Source organism: Hyla sarda, chromosome 5, assembly GCF_029499605.1.
Source record: "Hyla sarda isolate aHylSar1 chromosome 5, aHylSar1.hap1, whole genome shotgun sequence".
NCBI lineage: Eukaryota > Metazoa > Chordata > Amphibia > Anura > Hylidae > Hyla > Hyla sarda.
This window is the reverse complement of record NC_079193.1, coordinates 117,804,047-117,830,683: the sequence shown is the minus strand read 5'-3', so window position 1 is coordinate 117,830,683 and position 26,637 is coordinate 117,804,047. Positions and strand designations below refer to the sequence as shown.

The 26,637-nt window shown below is 43.9% G+C and overlaps 1 protein-coding gene across 4 annotated transcripts in view; it reads left to right on the top strand.

Annotated features, from left to right (window-relative positions):
- The window catches only part of STX17 (syntaxin 17), a 389,479-nt gene that overhangs the window by 309,477 nt on the left and 53,365 nt on the right, over positions 1-26,637 (top strand). For all 4 annotated transcript variants that reach the window (XM_056520151.1, XM_056520149.1, XM_056520150.1 and 1 more), the window contains one exon: positions 14,085-14,182. In XM_056520151.1, the coding sequence (XP_056376126.1) occupies positions 14,085-14,182 (98 nt within the window). The remainder of the gene's footprint in view (positions 1-14,084; positions 14,183-26,637) is intronic.

Below are 26,637 nucleotides of genomic sequence, written 5' to 3'. Positions count from 1 at the left end.
GGAAGCAGAGGTCTCCACACCCCTCCATAAAGCTCTATGGGAGAGCCGTTTGGCAATCTTCAGCTCACCCATAGCGCTGTATGGAGGGGGGCGTTGCGGCCTCCGCTTTGGGCGCGGGTCGTGACGCGCTCCTGTTCTGGAGAACCGGGCCTCCAAAAAGGATCCAGAACTTATCCCCTATCCTTGGGAGTTTTTCTTATCCTTAAAATTTTTTATCCACATTACTTTGTGCACTGTTCCCTGTGAAAGCAGAGTCACTCTGTAGTAGCGATCGACTGCCAACTACTCGAGTGTATCTGTGTTGCACACTTTTTTTCTAGTCCTCTGGTTCATCTGTACAGTCTGTATAAAACTTAATGAGGGAGATTTATCGAAACCTGTGAAGAGGAAAAGTTTACCAGTTGCCCATAGCAACCAATCAAATTGCTTCTTTCATTTTTCAGAGCCTTGTTAAAAATGAAAGAAGCAATCTGATTGGTTGCTATGAGCAACTGGTCGACACTTCCTCTGCACAGGTTTTAATAAATCTCCCTCAATGTGTGTATGTTTGTATATGTGTGTGTGTGTGTGTATGTGTGTATGTTCCAGCATCCACTTCCAAACTGCTAAAGATATTAACCTAAAACTTGGCACTCATGTTACTAATATGTCATACTATAATTAAATTAACCCTAACCCACCCACATTTGCTAGAGTCAGGGTTTTTGTTTAACCTGTTATACTGACATTAAATGGGAGACTTTTAAAAATATCTTAAATTCTCACTGTAAGATGTATATACCTTACGGGAATAAAAGGGTCAGAAATAAAAGAAAACCAATATGAACAAAAATTTTAAGGGGGCAATAAATTAAAAAATTTAAAAAGCATTTAAACTACTAAAACAGGACGGCAGTGAAGAAGCATTAAAAAGCTATAGAGAAAAATGTAAAATATGTAAAAAAAAAAACAGATACAAATTGCAAAAATAGAGACAGAAAGACTCATTGCCAAAGAGAGTAAAACTAACCCCAAAATGTTCTTTAACTATATAAATAGCAAAAGGTCAAAAATGAAAGTGTGGGCCCTTTAAAAAATGATGAGGAAGAAATTATAAATGTGATCAGGAAAAAGCAAATACATTAAACAAATTCTTCTCCACTGTATTCACCAAGGAAAATGAAATGCCAGGTGAAATACAGTGAGATAAGGTAAACTCCCCAGTACAGGTCACCTGTCTAACCCAGGAAGAAGTACAGTGCCGCCTACAAAAAATCTAAATAGACAAATCACCAGGTCCAGATGGCATTCACCCCCATGTTCTAAAGCAATTAAGTAATGTGATAGACCCCTATTTTTAATATTCAGGGACTCTATAGTAACAGGGACTGTTCTCCAGGACTGGTGCATGGCAAATGTGGTACCAATATTTAAAAAGGGATCAAAAGGTGACCCCGGGAATTATAGACCTGTTAGTTTAACCTCCATTGTATGTAAATTGTTTGAGGGTTTTCTAAGGGATGCAATTCTGGAGTATCTTAATAAAAATAAATGTATGACCCCATATCAGCATGGCTTTATGAGGGATCGGTCCTGTCAAACTAACCTGATCAGCTTTTATAAGGAGGTGAGCTCCAGACTGGACCAGGGGCAATCGCCGGATGTCGTATATCTGGATTTTTCCAAAGCATTTGATATGGTGCCACATAAAAGGTTGGTGCATAAAATGAGTAGGATGGGGCTGGGGGAGAATGTGTGCAAGTGGGTAAGTAACTGGCTCAATGATAGGAAACAAAGGGTGGATATTAATGGTACTTTTTCTGATTGGGTGACTGCTACTAGTGGGGTACCACAGGAGTCCGTCTTGGGTCCTGTTCTATTTAATATACAGGGTGGGCCATTTATATGGATACACCTTAAGAAAATAAGGATGGTTGGTGATATTAACTTCCTGTGTGTGGCACATTAGTATATGTGAGGGGGGAAACTTTTCAAGATGGGTGGTGACCATGGCGGCCATTTTGAAGTCGGCCATTTTGAATCCAACTTTTGTTTTTTCAATAGGAAGAGGGTCACGTGACACAAACTCGTTGGGAATTTCACAGGAAAAACAATGATGTGCTTGGTTTTAATGTAACTTTATTGTTTCATGAGTTATTTACAAGTTTCTGACCACCTATAAAATGTGTTCAATGTGCTGCCCATTGTGTTGGATTGTCAATGCAACCCTCTTCTCCCACACACTGATAGCAACACAGCAGGAGAAATGCTAGCACAGGCTTCCAGTATCCGTAGTTTCGGGCGCTGCAGAATAGGCAAAACAATTATTGGAGATTTTGAAGATTTTGTTCAGTGATGAGGCAAACTTTTATGTGAATGGTGAAGTTAACTAACAAAACCACCGCTATTGGTCTGACACTAACCCACATTGGATAGATCCCTCCAAAAATTGATGGTATGGTGTGGTATATGGGGTACAAAGATAGTGGGGCCATTCTTCATCAATGGAAACTTCAAGGCCACTGGATATGCGAAATTGCTACATGATGGTGTGTTTCCCTCTTTATGCACTGAAGCTGGCACGTTCCCTGAATTTTTCCAGCAAGATGGTACACCACCACATTATGGGTGTCAGGTCCGAGCATTCCTAGATGAACAGTTTCCTGGAAAGTGGATTGGTTGTCGTGGGCCAGTTTAATGGCCCCCAAGGTCTCTCGATCTGACCCCTTTAGACTTTTATCTTTGGGGTCATCTGAAGGCAATTGTCTATGCTGTGAAGATACGAGATGTGCAGCACCTGAAACTACGGATATTGGAAGCCTGTGCTAGCATTTCTACTGCGGTGTTGCTTTCAGTGTGTGAAGAGTGGGAGAAGAGGGTTGCATTGACAATCCAACACAATGGGCAGCACATTGAACACATTTTATAAGTGGTCAGAAACTTGTAAATAACTGATGAAACAATAAAGTTACGTTAAAACCAAGCACATCATTGTTTTTCTTGTGAAATTCCCAATACGTTTGATGTGTCACATGACCCGCTTCCTATTGAAAAAACAAAAGTTGGATTCAAAATGTCCGACTTCAAAATGGCCGCCATGGTCACCACTTATCTTGAAAAGTTTCTCCCCTCACATATACTAATGTGCCACAAACAGGAAGTTAATATCATCAAACATTCCCATTTTATTAAGGTGTATCCATACAAATGGCCCACCCTGTAGTTTTGCAACATCTGGAGAGCCACAGTTTGGAGATCACTGTGCAATGGTCTCTAAACTGTAGCCCTCCAGATGTTGCAAAACTGCAAATCCCAGCATGCCCAAACAGCTGTCTCAGCATGCTGGGAGTTGTAGTTGCGTACCTCCAGCTGTTGCATAACTACATCTCCCAGCATGCCCTTCGGTGATCAGCACATGCTAGGAGTTGTAGTTTTGCAACAGCTGGAGGCACGCTGGTTGGAAAATACTGAGTTAGGTAACAGAACCTAACTGAAGGTTTTCCAACCAGTGTGCCTCTAGCTGTTGCAAAAGTACAACTCCCAGCATGCACAGTCTGTCAGTACAGCTGGAGGTTTGCCCCCCCCCCATGTGAATATACAGGGTACATTCACACAGGCGTGTTTACAGTGAGTTTCCTGCTTGAAGTTTGAGCTACGTCAAATTTTTTGCCTCAGTGCAAACTCCTAGTGGGAAACTCACCGTAATCCCCGCCAGTGCGAATTTACCCTAAAAACACTACACTACACAACACTAACACATAATAAAGGGTAAAACACTACATATACACCCCTTACACTGTCCCCCCAATAAAAATGAAAAGCGTATCGTAAGGCAGTGTTTCCAAAACAGAGCCTCCAGCTGTTTCAAAACAACAACTCCCAGCATTTCCGGACAGCCACTGACTGTCCAGGCATGCTGGGAGTTTAGCAACAGCTGGAGGCACCCTCTTTGGGAATCACTGGCGTAGAATACCCCTATGTCCACCCCTATGCAATCCCTAATTTAGTCCTCAAATGCGCATGGCGCTCTCTCACTTTGGAGCCCTGTGGTATTTCAAGGAAACAGTTTAGGGCCACTTACAGGGGAATTTCCGTACTCAGGAAAAATTGCACTACAAAGTTTGGGGGGCTTTTTCTCCTTTTACCCCTTATGAAAAGGAAAAATTGGGGGCTACACCAGCCTGTTAGTGTAAAAATATAAAAACATTTACACTAACATGCTGTTCTTGCCGCATACTTTTTTTTTCTCACAAGCGGTAAAAGGAAAAAAAGACACCCAAAATTTGTAATGCAATACCCCATACAGGTACGGAAATACCCCATATGTGGGTGTAAAATGCTCTGTGGACGCACAACAAGGCTCAGGAGTGAAAGGGGACTATGTACATCACGGAATGTAACAAGGGGTATGGTGAGCCTTAACACCCCACAAAATGTGGATGGGAAAATAAATACTAAAACACTAAATTGCTGGTGTTACCCAAAATTTTTCATTTTCACAGGGGAAAATAGAAAAACAGCCCCCCAAAATTTCTAACCCCCTTTCTTCTGAGTAAGAACATACCCCATATGTAAAGGGCCCTGCGGGCGAACTATAATGCTCAGAAGAGAAGGAGTGCCATTAGTTTTTTGAAGAGAAAATTTGTCTGGAATTGAAGGCCACGTGTGTTTACAAAGCCCCCATAGTGCCAGAACAATAGACCCCCCACATGTGACCCATTTTGGAAACTACACCTCTCACAGAATGTAATAAAGGGTAGAGTGAGCATTTACGCCCCACAGGTGTCTGACAGATTTTTGGAACAGTGGTCCGTGAAAATGAAAAATGTAATTTATAAAATTCTGTGAGGGGTGTAGTTTCCAAAATGGAGTCACATGTGTGTGGTGGGTCCACTGTTTTGGCACCACGGGGGACTTTGTAAACACACATGGCCCCTGAATTCCATTCCAAACAAATTCTCTCTCCAAAAGCTCAATGGCGCTCCTCCTCTTCTGAGCATTGTAGTGCACCAGCAGATCACATGATGTCCACACATGGGGTATTTCCATACTCAGGAGAAATCAGTTTACAAATTTTGGGGGTCATTTTCTCCTATTACCCCTTGTAAAAATTTGAAATTTGGGGAAAAAATTTAATTTTTTTCATTTACACATCCAATTTTAACAAAAAGTCATCAAACACCTGTGAGGTGTTAAGGCTCACTGTACCCCTTGTTACGTTCCTTGAGGGGTGTAGTTCCCTAAATAGTATGCCATGTGTTTTTTTTTTTTTTTGCTGTTCTGGCACCATGGGTTCTTCCTATATGCGACATGAACCCCAAATACCATTTCAGCAAAATTTGCTTTCCAAAAGCCAAATGTGACTCCTTCTCTTCTGAGCATTGTAGTGCGCCCGCAGAGCATTTTATGTCCTAACATGGGGTATTTCCATACTCAGAAGAGATAGGGTTACAAATTTTGGGGGGCATTTTCTCCCATTACCCTTTGTAAAAAATTGTAAATTTGGGGAAAAAACTGCACTTCAGTGAAAAAATTTTTTTTTCAGTTGCACATCCGACTTTAACGAAAAGTTGTCAAACACCTCTGGGGTGTTAAGGCTCACTGGACCCCTTGTTATGTGCCTTGAGGGGTTTAGTTTCCAAAATGGTATGCCATGTTGGGGTTTTTCTGCTGTTCTGGCACCATACGGGCTTACTAAATGCAACATGCTCCCCAAAACCCATTTCAGCTAAATTCACTCTCCAAAATCCCATTGTTGCTCCTTCCCTTCTGAGCCCTCTACTGCGCCCGCCGAACATTTGACATACACATATGAGGTATTTTCTTGCTCGAGAGAAATTGGGTTACAAATTGTGGGGGGGCTTTTTCTCCTATTACCCTTTGTAAAAATTCAAAAACTGGGTCTACAAGAACATGAAGATGAAGATTTTGAATTTTGCTGCTATTTCTTTGAAACACCTAAAGGGTTAACACACTTACTGATTGTAATTTTGAATACTTTGAGGGGTGCAGTTTTTCTAGTTGGGTAATTTTGCGGGTATTTCTAATATGAAGGCCCTTTAAATCTAAAATAGTCCCTGAAAAATTCCGATATTGAAAATTTAGTGAAAAATTGGAAAATTGTTGCTGAACTTTGAAGCCCTCTGATGTCTTCCAAAAGTAAAAACATGTCAACTTTATGATGCAAACATAAAGTAGACATATTTTATATGTGAATCAATATATAATTTATTTGGAATGTCTATTTTCCTTACAAAGAGAGACCTTCAAAGTTAGAAAAATGCCAAATTTTCAATTTTTTCATCAAATTTTGGAATTCTTTACCTAGAAATGATGCAAGTATCAACAAAAATGTACCACTAACATAAAGTAGAATACCGTATTTTTCACCGTATAAGACGCACTTTTTCTTCCCCAAAACGGGGGGGGGGGGGGGGGAAGTTGGGGCATCTAATAAGGCGAATATATGCCCGAGGCTGCTGCGGGCGAGAGCGGGAAGTCAACGGTAAGTACAGAGGCTGCGGCGGTGCGGTACAGCGCTGACTACCCGCTCCCCGCCCGCAGCAGCCTCATGACCGCCGGTGAATTTTTCACCTCACACCGGCTATGTTTATTGCCCTACGCCTGGAACATACAGTTCCGGGCGCCGGGCAGGCGAATTACTAATAATTGTATACTAAAAGCCAGGGTGCCTCCAGCTGTTGTGAAACTACAACTCCCAGCATACCCGGACCGGCAAAGGCTGTCCGGGCATGCTGGTAGTTGTAGTTTCACAACATCTGGAGGCACCCTGGTTTTTAGTATACATGAATTAGTTTTTACCTGTTCTGGCCGCCTGCAGCCGCACACAGGAGCCGGCCCGGACAGATAATCATAGGTTTTCCTATGCCGGACATCCCTGTGTCCCGAAAAATCTTTTCGGGACATAAGGATGTCCGCGGGTCACTAACCATTCCCCGACCGATGCGCGTCCTCCTTTCGGTCCTCCTGCGGTCTTCCTGCGATCCTCCGCCTCTCTATGGTTGTACTCACGTGACATCAGTGACGTCCCATGCGTACAACCATAGAGGCGCAGGAGGACCGGAGGAAGACGCGCGCCGGCCGGGGCCTGGTGAGTGACCGGCGGCGCATAATCTTCAGTGTTCCGGTCACCGCTCCTCCGGTCCCAGCACCTACTGCTATGGTCCATAGGCCATAGCAGTAGATTGTGACACCGGGCCAGAGGAGCGGTGACCGGAACACTGTGGGGGCAGCACACAGACATACAGCCTCCAGCCGTACACTGTATATGGCTGGAAGCTGCATGTCTGTGGGGGAACTATACTGCCAACTATTGTGGGGGGAGCTGCCTACCATTGTGGGGGAACTATACTGCCAACTATTGTGTGGGAACTATACTGCCAACCATTGTGGGGGGAGGGGAGGAGCTGCCTACCATTGTGGGGGAACTATACTGCCAACTATTGTGGGGGAACTATACTGCCAACCATTGTGTGTGTGTGTGGGGGGGGGGAGCTGCCTACCATTGTGGGGGAACTATACTGCCAACTATTGTGGGGGAACTATACTGCCAACCATTGTGGGGGGGGGGAGCTGCCTTCCATTGTGGGGGAACTATACTGCCAACTATTGTGGGGGAACTATACTGCCAACTATTGTGGGGGAACTATACTGATATAAAATATGTTACTACAGTATTTGGTTCAGAATCTTTTTTTTTTCTCTAGATTTTCCTCCTTTATAATTGGGTGCATCTTATATGCCGGAGCGTTTTATATGGCGAAAAATATGGTATGTCACGAAAAAACTATCTCGGAATCAGAATGAAAAGTAAAAGCACCCAGTTATTAATGCTTAAAGTGACAGTGGTCAGGTGTGCAAAAAATGATCTGGTCCTTAAGGTGAAAATTGGCTTGGTCCTTAAGGGGTTAACTGTATGTGTCTCATTTGGCACATACAGTTACATGCGGGACATGTGGGGGCCATTCCTCATCTCTATAAATTCACTCTCCAAATTCCCATTGTTGCTCCTTCCCTTCTGAGCCCTCTACTGCGCCCGCCAAACATTTTATATACGCATATGAGGTATTTCCTTACTCGAGAGAAATTGGGTTACAAATTTTGGGGGGCTTTTTCCCCTATTACCACTTGAAAAAATTCAAAAACTGGGTCTACAAGAACATGCGAGTGTAAAAGATTTTGAATTTTCTCCTTCACTTTGCTGCTATTCCTGGGAAACACCTAAAGGGTTAGCACACTTACCGAATGTCATTTTGAATACTTTGAGGGGTGCAGTTTTTATAATGGGGTAATTTTTTGGGTATTTCTAATATGAAGGCCCTTCAAATCCACTTCAAAACTGAACTGGTCCCTGAAAAATTCCGATTAGGCACATACAGTTAAATGGGGAACATGTGGGGGCTGTTGCGGGATGGCAGGACATCATCCCAAAAACGGGAATGTCCTGCCAGATCTGGGACAGTTAGGAGGTATTCACTAGGACATAGATCAGAGTGACATACAGCAGTGAGAAGTTCAAAATGGGACAGAGATCTCTGTATAACTAAGCACAGATCGTGCTTGTAGATTGCCACTGCCATCTACAGTGGGGATCAAAAGTTTGGGCGCCCGATTTAAAAATTTGTATTAATGTGCATAAAGAAGCAAAGGAAAGATGGAAAAATCTCCAAAAGGCATCAAATTACAGATTAGACATTCTTATAATATGTCAACAAAAGTTAGATTTTATTTCCATCATTTACACTTTCAAAATAACAGAAAACAAAAAAATTGTGTCTGCAAAAGTTTGGGCACCCTACAGAATTTATAGCATGCATGCACTGCCCCCTTTGCCTGCCAGTGTCATGGATTGTTCTCAGTCATCCTCTGGGAAGACCAGGTGATGTCAATCTCAAAGGTTTTAAATGCCCACACTCATCTGACCTTGCCCCAACAATCAGCACCATGGGTTCTTCTAAGCAGTTGTCTAGAAATCTGAAACTGAAAATAGTTGACGCTCACAAAGCTGGAGAAGGCTATAAGAAGATAGCAAAACATTTTCAGATGTCAATATCCTCTGTTCGGAATGTAATTAAGAAATAGCAGTCATAAGGAACAGTGGAAGTTAAAGTAAGATCTGGAAGACCAAGAAAAATATCAGACAGAACAGCTCGCAGGATTGTGAGAAAAACTATTCAAAATCCACGTTTAACTGCACAATCACTCCAGAAAGATCTGGCAGACACTGGAGTTGTGGTACACTATTCCACTATAAAGAGATACTTGTACAAATATGGTCTTCATGGAAGAGTCATCAGAAGAAAACCTCTCCTACGTCCTCACCACAAAAATCAGTGTTTGAACTTTGCAAATGAACATATAGACAAGCCTGATGCATTTTGGAAACAAGTTCTGTGGACCGATGAGGTTAAAATTGAACTTTTTGGCCGGAATGAGTAAAGGTACGTTTGGAGAAGAAGGGGAACAGAATTTAATGAAAAGAACCTCTGTCCAAGTGTTAAGCATGGGGGTGGATCAAGCATGCTTTGGGGTTGTATTGCAGCCAGTGGCACAGGGAACATCTCACGAGTAGAAGGAAGAATGGATTCATTAAATTTCAGCAAATTTTGGATGCTAAATTGATGCCATCTGTGAAAAAGCTGAAGTTTATGAGAGGATGGCTTCTACAAATGGATAATGATCCTAAACACACCTCGAAATCCACGGGGGATTACATCAAGAGGCGTAAACTGAAGGTTTTGCCATGGCCTTCAAAATCTCCTGACCTCAACATAATTGAAAATCTATGGATAGACCTTTAAAGAGCAGTGCGTGACAGACAGCCCAGAAATCTCAACGAACTGGAAGACTTTTGTAAGGAAGAATGGGCAAAGATACCTCAAACAAGAATTGAAAGACTCTTGTCTGGCTACAAAAAGCATTTAAAAGCTCTGATACATGCCATAGGGGGCAATACAAGATATTAACTCCGCAGGGTACCCAAACTTTTGCAGACGCCATTTTTTTGTTTTCTGTTATTTTGAAAGTGTAAATGATGGAAATACAATCTAACTTTTGTTGACATATTGTGAACTTGCCAAACTTTCCATCTGAATTTGTAGGTATTTTTTTTATGTTCCCTTTCCTATCCACACTTATATAGTAAGGGCCCATTTTAGGTAGTTTAGATATTCACCTGTATCCGTATTCCACTTTCCCCCATATCTTGGTGACTTATACAGTAACCATGATGATTTTTTGAGATATATTCAGTATTTTATATGATTATTTAGTAAAAGTTACATTTTATCCGACCTAATTGGTGTGTTCCTTATGGAATATCCATGAAAATAATTTTTCACCAAGGGTAATTCATATCATTATTTTGGGTACAAGGGGCCCTATCTATCAATCCCCTAAGTATTTTTGTCATATTATAAGAATGTCTAATCTGTAATTTGATGCCTTTTGGAGATTTTTCCATCTTTCCTTGGCTTCTTTATGCACATTAATAAAATTTTTTACCTTGATTGCCCAAACTTTTGATCCCCACTGTACATGCTGCTTCCTTCAGTAGGATTCACTTGCACTTTCTCCCTGACAAGTCTGAATACAGGTGAAACGCTGTGTCGAAAATTAGGTGATATTTAATGATGCACTGTCTCCCCTCCTCCTGCCCCATTTTGTGGAGTCCATTGAGATCAGCCTGCACTGGAGGATCGTGTACTCTTTCCATCTTCTCCTGCCAGCCTGGTAGGTCAGAATGCTGCCACCAATGTTAATACACAGAGACACAAAGTACGCTGTACTCTTTCTGCGGCCCCAGCTGTGTATCTGCACTGCTATGCACATGGTGTAAGTGCACTTCAGAACATTGAACCCTAGTGTCTTCTACAGACCCTAGGGTGAAAGGCTCTGCAGTCTGCACATACCCCTACCTGTATATGAATGTACATACACACACTGCTATACAGATGGAGGAGGAGATGTGCAGACTGCAGAGCATTGCACCCTAGGGTCTTCTGCAGACACTGGGGTGCAATGCTCTGCAGTCCGTACATACACACACACACTGCTATACACATGGGGGTATGTGCAGACTGCAGAACATTGCACCCTAGGGTCTTCTACAGACCCTAGAGTGCAGTGCTCTGCAGCCTGCACATACCCTATGGGAGCTATAACAAAAAGTAAGAAGTGTAAAAAAAATTAACCCCTTCCCTAATAAAAGCTTGAATCCCCCAACCTTTCCCATTTTTTAAAATAAAATAATGTAAAAAAGATAAATAAATAAATAAACTTATGCGGTATCTATTATCTTATTAAAAAAATTATGTTAATTAAATTGCATGGTCGATGGTGTACACGTATAAAAATACTTATGTCCAAAATTGTGCATTTTTGTGTGCCATTTTTATATGCCATAAAACAATAATAAAAAGAAAACAGCTCCAAGGTGCAGCAGCTGTAAGTCCGTGCAGCTAGTGCTGGAGAGATGCTGTGCTGTGATCTATTAGGAGTACAGTCATTGCTCAGTGATGGTGACTGATCCCTCTATCCAGTGTTGGCCGCGGGAGAAAGCTGGGCTGTAACACTTGCAGTGGGGCTAGGAGCTCCGAGGCAGTGCTCCTCTGGTACATGGGATGACAGGTATTTTTGCAGGTGCCTGTCAGGCGCCTACCAGCTGGTTAGGGCGGGGGAATGGGGTCCAGTGTGCAGAAGCTCGTTCTCCTTGCTCCTCACATGCCCATGCTGGAACCGGAAGTCTTCTATTTATTTACTTTGACTGTACAACTGTACACCAGTTTTAAGTACCGTATTTATCGGGGTATACCACGCACCGGCCTATAACACGCACCCTCATTTTACCAAGGATATTTGGGTAAAAAAAGTTTTTTACCCAAATATCCATGGTAAAATGAGGGTGCGTGTGTGCGCGTGTATACCCCGATACACCCCCAGGAAAGGCAGGGGGAGAGAGGCCGTCGCTGCCCGCTTCCCTCCCCCTGGCTATCGGCGCCGCTGCCCGTTCTGTCCCCCTGATTATCGGTGCCGGCGCCCCATTGCCGGCGCCGATAGCCAGGGGGAGAGAAGCGGTGCCGACAGCCAGGGGGAGAGAAGGGGCAGCGGCACCCATTGCCGGCGCCGCTGCCCCGTAACCTCCCCCCATACCCGGTGGCATAATTACCTGGGTCGGGTCCGCGCTGCTGCAGGCCTCCGGCGTGCGTCCCCTGCGTCGTTGCTATGCGCTGCACGGCGTGGCGCATGACGTCAGTGCGCCGCGCCGTGCATAGCAACGACGCAGGGGACGCACGCCGGAGGCCTGCAGCAGCGCGGACCCGACCCAGGTAATTGTGCCACCGGGGATGGGGGGAGGCAACGGGGCAGCGGCGCCGGCAATGGGTGCCACTGGCCCTTCTCTCCTCCTGGCTGTCGGCGCCGCTTCTCTCCCCCTGGCTATCGGTGCCGGCACCGATAGTCAGGGGGACAGAACGGGCAGCGGCGCCGATAACCAGGGGGAAAGAAGGGCCGGCAGCAGGGCTCTAGACCCCAGGAAAGGCAGGGGGAGAGAAGCGGGCAGCGACAGCCTCTCTCCCCCTGCCTTTCCTGGGGGTGTATCAGCGTATAACACGCACATAGACTTTAGGCTAAAAAATTTAGCCTAAAAAGTGCGTGTTATACGCCGATAAATACGGTACCTAGTGATGTGTAGGAAAAGGAGGAGTTGATGAAATATGAAGTGTGAAACAGCTGTCACTCCATTCCAAGCTCCTGGGCGTCTGCCCTGTAATGCCTCACATCATGTCTGTTTTGTTGGAACTTTGAATACAGGCAAATAAACAAGAGGGTGAGTTTATTTCCTCTCTTTGCCTGTGAAATTTTTGTCCAGTCTAGTTTCATTATTTTGTTTTTAATATGATTCTGTTAAACCACATTTCAAAAGTAATATCTGATTTTCATTAATAAATTTTTTGCAAAAATGTTTAAGTTATTTTAGGGAGCATTGGGTTTTTTCAGTCTTTAATGAGTACCATCAGGTTTGTCCACATCTGTATAAGTTTATTTTCATTAAGATACTCTAGAATAGAATCTCTTAGAAAACCCTCAAATATTCACCGAAAATAGATGTTAAACATAAAGGCTTATAGTTTTCAGGATCACTTTAACCCCACTTTAACCCCTGCATGCCAGTCCTGTGGAACAATCCCTGTCATCATAGTATCTTTAGATATAAGGAATAAGGGTCTGTCTAGCACAGTCCTTAGTTCCTGCAGAACATAGGGAGGAATGCCATCTGGGGCCAGTGATTCCTGTATTTTAATGTTTTTAAGGCGGCACCAGGCTTATCCTTGGGTTAAGCAGGCTAGATATGCTGGAGAATTTACATTATCACTTCTCATGTAATCTGACACAGAAAATCATTCAGGTCCCCTTGATCTTGAGTCAGACATCAGAACATCATGTGGCAGAGTAGTAGACTGGCCCCTTCCTCATCCTCCTCCACCATTACACCTAGATTATTTCTTAAGGGGCCAGCATTTTTAGTTTAAAGTTTCTTATTATTTATGTAGGTGAATAATATTTTTTAGGATTCTTTTTACTTTTTGTTGCATTCATTCTCACTGTTATTTATTTTATTTTTTTTTACAAAATTCATTCTCCTAAATGTTATCATTATTTACAACCATAAGAATTTTTATTAACCACATTGGCTTTCTCTTGTTTCCATCATGTTTATTCCCAGAGGGTATGTGTTCCACGCTGTATGCTCCAGAGGAAGTTGTGTAGTTCTTTCCAGCCTGACCACAGTGCTCTTTGCTGTCACCTCTGTCGGTGTCAGGGACTGTCCAGAGCAGGAGAGGTGTGCTATGGGGATTTGCTCCTACTTTGGACAGCTCCTGACATGGACAGAGGGGTCATCAGAGAGCACTGTGGTCAGACATAAAAGGACTACACAACTTTCTCTGGAACATATTGCAGCTGATAAGTACTGGAAGTATTAAGATTTTTATAATAGAAGTAATTTACAAATCTGTTTAACTTTGTTTTCCACTGTAGTACCCCTCTAAATCTGTTACTTAACTTAAGTTGAAAACATATTTTAGAGTCGTCTTGTGAGAGTAATTTCAAAATCCAGACGGATGTGCAGCTTGTTGAAATTCAAAATGAAAACGCCTCGGACTCATGGAATGCACTGGAAAAGGTACATTTGGAATATGTTCTATTTGTTGTCAGAGTTTCTGGGCCAAACTTTTCAAGGACATAGGTCACATTTTTTGTATAGTATATAGTATAGTATATAGTATATTCTCAAAACAGAATTTTTGGGTGCATTATATTGCCCTTGCCTTTAATCAATCATATTCTTTGTTGATCAGAATAGTATTCTGATCATCATTTATTAACTTGTAAAGCTAGCGGTTATTTTCTTTTACACAGTTAATATTCTCATTATTGTAAATGGAATTATTGTAAATTCTTTGATCCATTTCTTATGGATTTTTCTATGGTTAGTTATTGTTGCCTTTTTTTTTGTAATGCACATGTTTCTCTCTCCTGAAAGCTATGACTCATTTCCTTTGTATGTAGCCACACCCCTGCTTGGGGCATCACTTCCTGTATCATGGCTGCCTGCATCTGCCACATGTAGCAGGGACTCGTGTATTCTGCATGCTAAGCTAGGGAAAGCATCATCTTTTGACCACATAATACTGAAATCCATTCATTCTGCTGTATTCCTGTTGTTTAATGTACAGAATAAACCAGCTTGTGGATGAAAACAGTATTGGTGAGTTCAGCTATCTGATAAGGATTGTCCGCAGTGGTTATATCTGCTTATTTAGACCAGGCATAAAGGTCTTACAAGGGATGGATCGCTATCACAACAATCTGAGTGAGAATAGTCAAAAGATGCATAGAATTCCTACAGCCTGCTGTGTATATGTGTGTGCCTAATATGCAATCAAGCTCAATGCCATCCGCCATCTCGTGAAGAACATGGTCACACAAGCTTACTGCACTTCACGTGAATGTTGAAAACCGTTTCTCTACATTGTATTGTGCTACCTCACCTGTCTAAGCTGCTGTTCGTCTTCTTAAAGAGACAGAATTTTTTTCGCAAAACAGTAAAAAAATGTCTAGACAAGGCTCTCAACACTCTTTTATGGCCAAATCAACACAGATACATCATGCCATTGAACCGGCAGTCATACAGGGAACAGATCCAGCAGATATTACCGAACAGAAGACCCACACGTACAATAATACCGACACAGAAACTCAGAGAAAACTATGAAACCACTAAAGATGAGTTCTCCAGTAATCTCTCAGACCTCTGGGACAAAACCTCACACTGCATGTCAGTTTTGTCAAACTCTAATGATCAACTGGCTGAATTAAGAGAGTCTATAAATCGCCTATTTGCTGCGTATGAACGCTACCAGCGGCTGTCTCTAAAATACTCAGCTTTCTTGCAGGACTCTAATATAGAGGATACTTCAGCAGAACTGACCAGGACCAATGCACTGAACCAACAAAGGAATATCACAGTGCAAAATGCTAAGTTTAAGGCAGAACTCCACATTTCTCAACTCGATCTCACAGATCCACCTCAACCAAGCACACTGCACTTTCTTCTAGTTCCTCTCGCTCCAGAAATTCAACATTAAGCGACAAGCTAATTGAGGCCCGTGCTGATGCAGAAGCAAAAAAAGGTTTGCTTGCTTTTACCAGAAAGCAAGCAGAGGTAGAAGCGTGCAAGGTAGCTCAACAAGCAGAGGCAGAAGCAAGCAAGACAGCTCGCCACGCTGAGATGGTAGCTCAGCAAGCAGAGGTAGAAGCACGCAAGGTAGCTCAACAAGCAGAGGTAGATTCCCAAATAAAGATTCTGCAAATGAAAGGGGAGGAAGCAGTTTCCTTGGCAAGTCCTTGAACAAGCAATGGGACAAAGCACTAATTCAGACTGTCTTATCCCAGAAGAACTGGAAGATTCAGTTGAATGCACCAGTGAATACGTACTAAAGCATAACATTTGCAAAGATACAGAGTCATCTCCTGTACCTCCTACTAACAACACTGTTCTGACTCTCAACACAGACCTCTCAACGCCATATGCCTGAGTCTCTTCAGGTCTGCAACACAAGTACTTCTATGCAGAAAACCACATCAACTCCTGCCAAAAACGTGACTTCCGGTGACAAGCTGCAACTCAAGCCACAGCCATCTCAAGCCTTAGTGACTAGACCACAGGTAAACACTCATGCTACATCCTTTTACCCTGGTAAACCTCACTCAACATCACCAGTAATTTCACATCCAATGGGTTCCTCAAGTTACTTTGGTACCAAAGAGTGAGAAATCAGATTTGAATGACTTTACCAGATATATGGTACACCGTGAGATCATTAACACTAGCCTCTCAAGGTTTGACAATTCTACAGAGAGCTACAGGGCCTGGAGAGCAACCTTCAAGGCCGCTATTGCTGTTCTCAACATTACTACTAAGGAAGAACTTGATTTGCTCATAAAATGGCTGGGACCAGAATCTGCAGATCGTGTTAAAAGACTGAGAACAGTACACGTTGACCACCCAGATGCAGGTCTTGCTGCTGCATGGGCAAGACTTGAGCAAACCTATGGTAGCTCTGAAGCCATAGAAAGCGCTTTGTTCAAGAGACTGCAAAACTTCCCAAAATTAGCAAACAAAGACTATTGCAAGATCTAAGTGACCTCCTCATGGAGCTAGAGTTGGCAAAGACAGATCCATATCTACCTGGACTAAGCTTCCTGGACACCACTCATGGTGTCCACCCAGTGGTGTCTAAACTGCCACTTACAAGAGAAATGGGCACAACAGGGCTCAAAGTACAAAAGAGAGTATAAAATATCTTTTCCTCCATTCTCATACTTTTGCTGGTTTATTAGTGATCAAGCTTGGATGAGAAACAACCCCAGCTTCAGTGAAACCAGCTTGCCTGCTTCATCCTCCTCATCATCAAGGTGTGATAACACAGCACCTAAGTGTAGAGATTTTAATAAAGCAATATCTGTCAAGAGGACAGACATCTCACCCTCCACTACCTCACCTAGTGATCAGGGCGTTGTGGATGACAAAAATAAAGACTCTAATCACCAGTGTCCTATTCACAAGAAGCCTCACCCTCTTAAGAAAGGTTGTGGGCTTAGGGCAAAGACTTAACAAGAGCGCAGGGAGATTCTCCAGAAACTTGGAATATGCTTCAAGTGCTGTGCTTCTTATAGATATCTTGCTAAAGACTGTAAAGTTGTCATCAAGTGCACAGAATGCAGTAGCGACAACCATGTTACAGCTATGCATCCTACCCCACTTCCAGACAAACTACAGCAGCCATTTACCTCCTCCCCTGCCTCAAATCATGGCGGGGAGCAACAAGGTCATGTTCCAGCCAAAGATAATGTTCTCTCTTCATGCACAGACGTCTGTGGAGAGGGCTTGGATCACAAATGCTGCACCAAGGTATGCCTAGCCAAGATATACCCGAAGGACCATCCTGAGAAAGCTACTAGGATGGATGCCATAATAGATGAACAGAGCAACAGATCCCTGGTTAAGCCTAAATTCTTTGAGATCTTTGGCATAGAGGGTCACACCACACCATATACTCTCAGAACCCTTTCTGGTCGTGTAGAGACCTTTGGCAGAAGGGTCGATGGGTTCATAGTCTCTCATATCAAGGGGAGAGGGAGCATACCCCTAACAACATCAGTTGAGTGTGACCAGATACCAGACAAAAGGGAAGAGATTCCCACTCCAGAAGCTGCATATCACCATCCTCACTTAAGACACCTTGTTGATGAGATTCCTGCAATGGACACAAGTGCTGACATTTTGGTCCTGCTAGGAAGAGACATTCTCAGAGTACATAAAGTATGTGACCAGTGTGATGGACCTGACAATGCCCCTTATGCACAAAGACTTGACCTAGGCTGAGTAATAGTGGGTGATGTATGCTTGGGCATCAAGCGTATGTCGTCTGAAATCCGCTCCTTTAAAACTTACATGTTGGGGAATGGACGGGCCTCCCACTTCAAACAATGCCCTCACCATTATGAAGTAAAGGAGAAGCCTCTTGACATCATCCAAGTACGGCATGTTACTCCTGTCTTTTGTTATGACAACCTAGGTGCTGCAGTGTTTAGTACTACAAGTGATGACAATAAAATAGCCTTGTCAGTTGAAGACAGAGAGTTCATCAAAATAATGGACAAACAATTCTTCCAGGATAAGTCTAACAGCTGGGTCGCGCCATTACCTCTTCGTGCTACAAGGGCCAAACTCCCAACCATTCATGAACAGGCTCTATCCAGATTCAATTCATAGTAACATAGTTCATTAGGTTGAAAAAAGACAAAAGTCCATCAAGTTCCACCTATAACCCTAATAAGTCCCTATTGAGTTTAGTTGATCCAGAGGAAGGCAAAAACCCTCATACTAGAACAAACACTAAAGAACAGGCCTGAAATGAAGGATCACTTCATCAGCTTTTCATGAAAAGGGTTTTTGACAATGATTATGCTGAACCAGTGCCACCACTTCAAAGACAAGATGAATGCTGGTACCTGCCTTTCTTCGGAGTGTATCACCCACGCAAGCCTAAACAAATCAGGGTAGTATTTGTCTCCAGTGCCAAGCATCAAGCGGTATCCCTGAACGATGTTCTACTCAGGGGTCCAAATCTAACCAACAACCTTGTAGGTGTACTTGTGAGGTTTAGAAGAGAGCCAGTTGCATTTACTGCAGACACTGAGCAAATGTTTAATTGCTTCATTGTACAAGAAGACCATAGGAACTTCTTAAGGTTTCTATGTCACCGTAACAACAACATGGACAATGAGATCATGGAATACTGCGTGAAAGTGCATGTATTTGGGAATAGTCCCTCACCCGCTGTTGCAACATATGGTTTAAGAAGGACTGCCCTTGTTGGAGAAAAGGAGTCTAGCGTGGACGCTTGACACTTCGTTGAGAGAGACTTTTATGTTGACGATGGGCTTTACCTACAGGTGAAGAAGCCATAGATCTGCTCCAAAGGACACAAGGTATGCTCTCTGAGGCTAACCTCAGACTACACAAGATTGCCTCAAATAGTGTTGCCATTATGAAAGCCTTTCAACCTCACGATCATGCCACAGGGTTAAAGACCTAAACCTGGGGATGGACCTAGGCCTACGATGGGACTTATCTTAGGACACCTTTGGCTTTCAAGTCAGCTCTGCAGACAAGCCATTTATGGTGGTGTTCTGTCAGAAGTGAACAGCCTATATGATCCAATGGGATTTGTGGCTCCTATCACCATACAAGGCAAATCCTTGCTTAGACAGTTCTCAGAGACTATTAAAGAGTACCTCTCATCAAAAAAATTGTTTTTTATTTTATAGTTTAATATGTATAGATTAATTTTCTAATTTGGTTCTATAAAAAAAATGTATACTTTTATGTGTTTTTTGTGTTTATACTTTTGTCCACTAGAGGTCTCCCTTTTTTAGTGATTTCAGACTTACGCCGGCCTGGCAGCCGGCGTGAGTCCGAAATCGCATACTCACGCAGCTCCCCGCCTGTCAATCAGACAGACGGGAGCAAGCGCTGTGTGCGCATCCCTGCAGGGCGCGCTCCCGACTCTGCCGTTGTGAGGTGAAAAATTCAAACCCGTGGTTCTGCAAGATAGAAGCAGCAGGGCTAGAGTTGGGGGAGGGCAGAGCAAGGGGAGAGAGGAGGTACATGCCCCCTACCTCCTCTCCCCGAGCTCCAGAGGATGCAGATCTCCACGGGGAGAAGTACACGCCCCCTCCCTCCTCTCCAGAGCTGAGGCCGCAGATCTCAATGGATAGCCAGAGCAGGGGAGAGAGGTGTGTGTATATGCTGGGAGTTGTAGTCCCTGTTAGGTGTGTGCATATGCTGGGAGTTGTAGTCCCTGTTAGGTGTGTGCGTGCGTGTATGCTGGGAGTTGTAGTACCTGTTAGGTGTGTGCATATGCTGGGAGTTGTAGTCCCTGTTAGGTGTGTGCGTATGCTGGGAGTTGTAGTCCCTGTTAGGTGTGTGTGTATGCTGGAAGTTGTATTCCCTGATAGGTGCGTGTGTGCTGGGAGCAGAGATGCACGGGGTTCATACAGGGAAGCAGAGATGCATGGGATCCATACAGGGAAGCAGAGATGCACGGGATCCATACAGGGGAGCAGAGATGCACGGGGTTCATACAGGGAAGCAGAGATGCACGGGGTTCATACAGGGGAGCAGAGATGCACAGGGATCATAAGGGAAGCAGAGATGCACAGGATCATACAGGGAAGCAAAGATGCACGGGGTTCATACAGTGACGTAGAAATGCACGGGGTTCATACGGGCGAAGAAATGCACGGGGTTCATACGGGGGACAAAGAAATGCACAGGGTTCATACAGGGAGGCAGAGATGCACGGGGTTCATACAGGGAGGCAGAGATGCACGGGTTCCATACAGGGAAGCAGAGATGCACGGGGTCCATACAGGGAAGCAGAGATGCACGGGGTCCATACAGGGAAGCAGACATGCTCGGGGTTCATACAGGGAAGCAGAGATGCACGGGGTTCATACAGGGGAGCAGAGATGCACGGGGATCATACAGGGAAGCAGAGATGCACGGGATCATACAGGGAAGCAGAGATGCACGGGGTTCATACAGTGACGTAGAAATGCCCGAGGTTCATACAGGGACGAAGAAATGCACGGGGTTCATACAGGGACGAAGAAATGCACGGGGTTCATACAGGGAGGCAGAGATGCACAGGGTTCATACAGGCAAGCAGAGATGCACGGGGTCCATATAGGCAAGCAGAGATGCACGGGGTCCATACAGGCAAGCAGAGATGCACGGGGTCCATACAGGCAAGCAGAGATGCACGGGGTCCATACAGGCAAGCAGAGATGCACGGGGTCCATACAGGCAAGCAGAGATGCACGGGGTCCATACAGGGAAGCAGAGATGCACGGGGTCCATACAGGGAAGCAGACATGCACATGGTCCTTACAGGGAAGCAGAGATGCACGGGATCCATACAGGGAAGCAGAGATGCACGGGGTCCATACAGGGAAGCAGAGATGCACGGGGTCCATACAGGGAAGCAGAGATACACGGGGTCCTTACAGGGAAGCAGAGATGCATGGGGTCCATACAGGGAAGCAGAGATGCATGGGGTTCATACAGGGAAGCAGAAATGCACGGGTTTCATACAGGGAAGCAGAGAAGCACAGGGTTCATACAGGGAAGCAGAGATGCACGAGGTTTTTACAGAGGTCTTCATGTCAGTATTCATTGTACTGCAGCTTTGAGAGAAAATCATGTCAGGAGGGAAGTACAGGAGAAATAACACTGTAGCCTGTACATTTTCATCCAGGAGAAATTGAGAAGGAGGAGAAAACGGATGAAGCTGTACATGCTACAGAGTTATTTCTCCTGTACATCCCTCCTGACATGATTTTCTCTCAAAGCTGCAGTACAATGAACGCTGACATGAAGACCACTGTACAAACCCTATGCATCTCTGCTTCCCTGTACGGACGCCGTGCATCTCTGCTTCCTTGTATGGACCCCGTGCATCTCTGCTTCCTGGGGACTACAACTTCCAGCATACACACACCGAACAGGGACTACAACTCCCAGCATACACACACACCTAACAGGGACTACAACTCCCAGCATACACACACACCTAACAGGGACTACAACTCCCATCATATATAGACACACACCTAACAGGGACTACAACTGCCAGCATATATACACACACACACACACACCTAACAAGGACTACAACTCCCATCATATATAGACACACACCTAACAGGGACTACAACTGCCAGCATATACACACACCTAACAGGGACTACAACTCCCAGCATACACACACACACCTAACGGGGACTACAACTCCCAACATATACACACACACCTAAAAGGAACTAAAACTCCCAGCATACACACACACATAACAGGGACTACAACTCCCAGCATACACACACATCTAACAGGGACTACAACTCCCAGCATACACACACACCTAACAGGGACTACAACTCCTAGCATACACACACACACCTAACAGGGACTACAACTCCCAGCATACACACACACACACCATACAGGTACTACAACTCCCGGCATACACACACACACCCCTAACAGGGACTACAACTCCCAGCATACACACATATAACAGGGACTACAACTCCCAGCATACACACACGCCTAACAGGGACTACAACTCCCAGCATACACACACGCCTAACAGGGACTACAACTCCAAGCATACACACACACCTAACAGGGACTACAACTCCCAGCATACACACACACCTAACAGAGACTACAACTCCCAGCATACACACACCTAACAGGGACTACAACTCCTAGCATACACACACACCTAACAGGGACTACAACTCCCAGCATCCATATCCACACCTACCTAACAGGGACTATAACTCACAGCAAACACACACCTAACAGGGACTACAACTCCCAGCATACATGCACACACACCTAACAGGGACGACAACTCCAAGCATACACACACCTAACAGGGACTACAACTCCCATCATATATAGACACACACCTAACAGGGACTACAACTGCCAGCATACACACACACACCTAACAGGGACTACAACTCCCAGCATACACACACACACACCTAACAGGGACTACAACTCCCATCATGTATAGACACACACCTAACAGGGACTACAACTGCCAGCATACACACACACCTAACAGGGACTACAACTCCCAGCATACACACACACACCTAAAAGGGACTAAAACTCCCAGCATACACACACACACACACAACAGGGACTACAACTCCCAGTATACACACAGACCTAACAGGGACTACAACTCCCATCATATATAGAAACACCTAACAGGGACTACAACTCCCAACATACACACACACACCTAACAGGGACTACAACTCCCATCATATATAGACACACACCTAACAGGGACTACAACTGCCAGCATATACACACACACAACTAACAGGGACTAAAACTCCCAGCATACATACACACAACAGGGACCCCCTTCCTCCTCACAAAGAAATAATCCCCAGGCAGAGATTTATTCCCAGTCACTGCAGTGTATGAATCCCCAGCCCGTGTACAGTAAACACAGTCAGAGCTCAGGCAGGGGAGATGAGGAGTGCTGCTCTGGCTTCTAGACCTGCTCTGGCTATCCATGGAGATCTGTGGCCTCAGCTCGGGGAGCTCAGGGAGGGGGCTTGTACTTCTCCCCGTGGAGATCTGCATCCTCCGGAGCTCGGGGAGATGAGGGAGGGGACGTGTACCTCCTCTCTCCCCTTGCTCTGCCCTCCTCCAGCTCTAGCTTCGGAAATCTTAGGAAAGCTGAGGGAGGAGAGGACACAAGAATTGACAGGGGCGAAAAAATCCACCTCACACCGGCCCTCCCCTGTGCTTCACATGTATGCGCGCTCCAGAAAGGGAGCGCAGCATACAGGAAGAAGGGCGGATGCTGGCCAGGCTTCGGATGACGTCGCGCCTGCCGGGCCACGCGCACTTCCTGCCCTCGTATACTGCTCAACACTGAGCTACCGAAGATGCTATGAAAAAGGTATATACATGGGGTTTTAAACAAAAAAAATATAGGGATAGAGATAGTTAGAGTCAGGGACAGATGGGGAGGGGGATTAGGGAAAGTTTAGTTGATGATGGGTGCTCTTTAAAGATTGGGACGCTCCATTGCCAACAGACAAGCTTTCCAAGTGGGAGTCCTGGAAACAATCTCTACGTGTCTTAGATGGATTCCGTATACCATGCTGCTACAATTCAGCTTCCCTTGCTACAAGTCAGAGAAAAGAGCTTCACATCTTCTCAAACGCATCTACTGAGGCCATAGCAGCTGTTGCCTACCTCAAGGTAATAGACTCTTCGAATCAAACCCACATAGGGTTTCTGTTTGGGGAAGCTAGATTAGCACCTAAGCCAGAGCACACAATCCCTAGGCTTGAACTTTGTGGGACTGTTCTAGCTGTAGAAATTGCAGATTTCATACTACGGGAGCTGGACATTCTGATAGATGACACCAAATTCTACACAGACAGCAAAGTTGTCAGCAACCGTTTTGAAAGAATCAGGAAATTGTCTAAACCTGAACAACGGCATTATGTCCCATCTAAAATGAATCCTGCAGATCATGCCATAGGCCAGTGTCTGCAAGTTCCTTCGCTAATTATTTTCAGATAACAGGTCCTGAATTCCTGCTGGATCAGCCAGAAGAAACCACAGCTGATGTCTAAAGTATCCTAGAACCTGACAAAGATCCAGAGATTTGTCCGGAAGTTAAAACCCTCGTCACCAGTACTAAATAAAGGCTCGTCTTGGCTTGTCAGCACTTTGAATGATTTTCTAAGTGGATAAGGCTTGTACGCACCATCGCAAGGTTAGTCCACACTGCTTTCACACAAAGCCCACCGATGTTCAATGTCAAGGTTGGCACATGTGTCAAAAGCTTCTTTCTGCAAAGGACATTACTGAAGGTGAAATGGTCATAATACGCATTGTACAGCAGGAAGTCTTTGGCTCAGACATTAAATATATCTGTGACAAGAGGGACATTCCAAAAAAACGGTCCAGTTGCTAACGTAAACCCATTCATTGACAATGATCACATGTTCAGAGTTGGTGAAAGTTTAAACAAGCCCAAGTGCGGAGAGAAAGAACAGAATCCTCTCATTTTACCTGCTCGCCATCACATTACCACTCTGCTTACACGGCACTACCACGAAGGGGTTAAGCGCCAAGGTAGACACTTCACAGAGAGTCCCAAAAGAGCGACAGGTCTTTGGATTTTAGGAGCAAAATGACAAATTACAGCTACACTGCACAGCTGTGTTCACTGCCGTAAACTAAAAGGTAAACATCAGCAACAGCAAATGTCAGATCTGCCAGCTGACCGGTTAACCCCTTAACGACCACGGATGTAAATGTACGTTCTGGTGTGGCAGTACTTAGCGCACCAGGACGTACATTTAAGTCCTGTGTATGACCGCAAGCATCGGAGCTGTGCTCTCGTCATACACAGTAGGTTCCGGCTGCTGGCAGCAGCCGGGGACCCGCCAGTGATAGACAACATCTGCGATCACGCGGATGTCTACCATTAACCCCTCAGATGCCGTGATCAGTACAGATCAAGGTATCTGTGCATTTTAAAATGCGCATGTTAAAATAGATGATCTATCTGTATTCGAATGCCCGCTTCTACCGCCCTGGGGCGGATGTTGTATATGTTATCAATGTTTAATAAATCTTTTGAACCATAAAAATAGATGATCGTATCGCCAGCAGTGCTGCCGCGGGGATCCAATCATCTGTAATGGCGGACGGAGGTCCCCTCACCTTCCTCCATCTGTCTCCCGGCGTCTCCTGCTCTGGTCTGAGATCGAGCAGAGCAGAAGCTCACCAATAACACTGATCAGTGCTATGCCCTATGCATAGGACTGAACAGTATTAGCAATCAAATGATTGCTATAGATAGTCCCCTATTGGGACATACAAAGTGTAAAAAAAAAAGGTTAAAAAATTTTAAAATAAAAAGTAAAAAAAAGGGAAAAAATCCCCTCCCCCAATAAAAATGAAAATTGACAGTTTTTCCCATTTTACCCCCATAAAGCATACATTTTTTTTTTTATATAAACATATTTGGTATTGCCGTGTGCATAAATGTCTGGACTATCAAAATATAATGTTAATGATCCCGTACGGTGAATGGTGTAAATGTAAAAAAAAAATGCTGCTTTTTTGTCACATTTTATTCAAAAAATTTTTATAAAAGTTTTATATATGCAAATGGGGTATTGATAAAAAGTAAAGATGACGGCGCAAAAAATGAGCCCTCATTCTGCCCTATATACAGAAAAATGAAAAAGTTATAGATGGTCACAATAGATTTTAGATTACTGATTTTGTACAAAAATTTTTTGATTTTTTTTAAGCGGTACAAAAATATAAAAGTATCTAGCCATGAGTATCATTTTAATCATATTGAACCACAGAATAAAATACACATGTCATTTTTACCGTAAAGTGTACAGTGTGAAAACGAAAGCCTCCAAAATATGCAAATATGCGGTTTTTCCTGCGTTTTTTTCATAATTGTTATTATCCTCAACAATTTTTTGTACTTTTATATACAGTACATATTGATTTTGATAAATATATATATTTGTTGCAGTTTTCGCTAAATTCTTGAATATTATCCACACCGCACCCATAATACAATGTATATATTTTTTGAGAATCCGGTGCATGTTTTTGAACACACCGGATTCGTTTCGCGTTTTACTTCCATCTGTGTTATCACCAATTGTTGAGGAGAAATTTTAGTATATATATATATATATATATATATATATATATATATATGTGTGTTCTTATGTGTTATATGCCACTCTATGACTAAGCGCGAAAGTGTGAAACACGTCAGAGATTTCATGTTTGTAGCTGTCTTCATTGAATAAAGAAACCCGTTTTTATCCACATCCTGGTGCTGGACATAATTTTCGTTTAAAAAAAATGAAAGCTTTAATTACAAAGTACAATTGGTAACGCCATAAACAAGCCCTTAT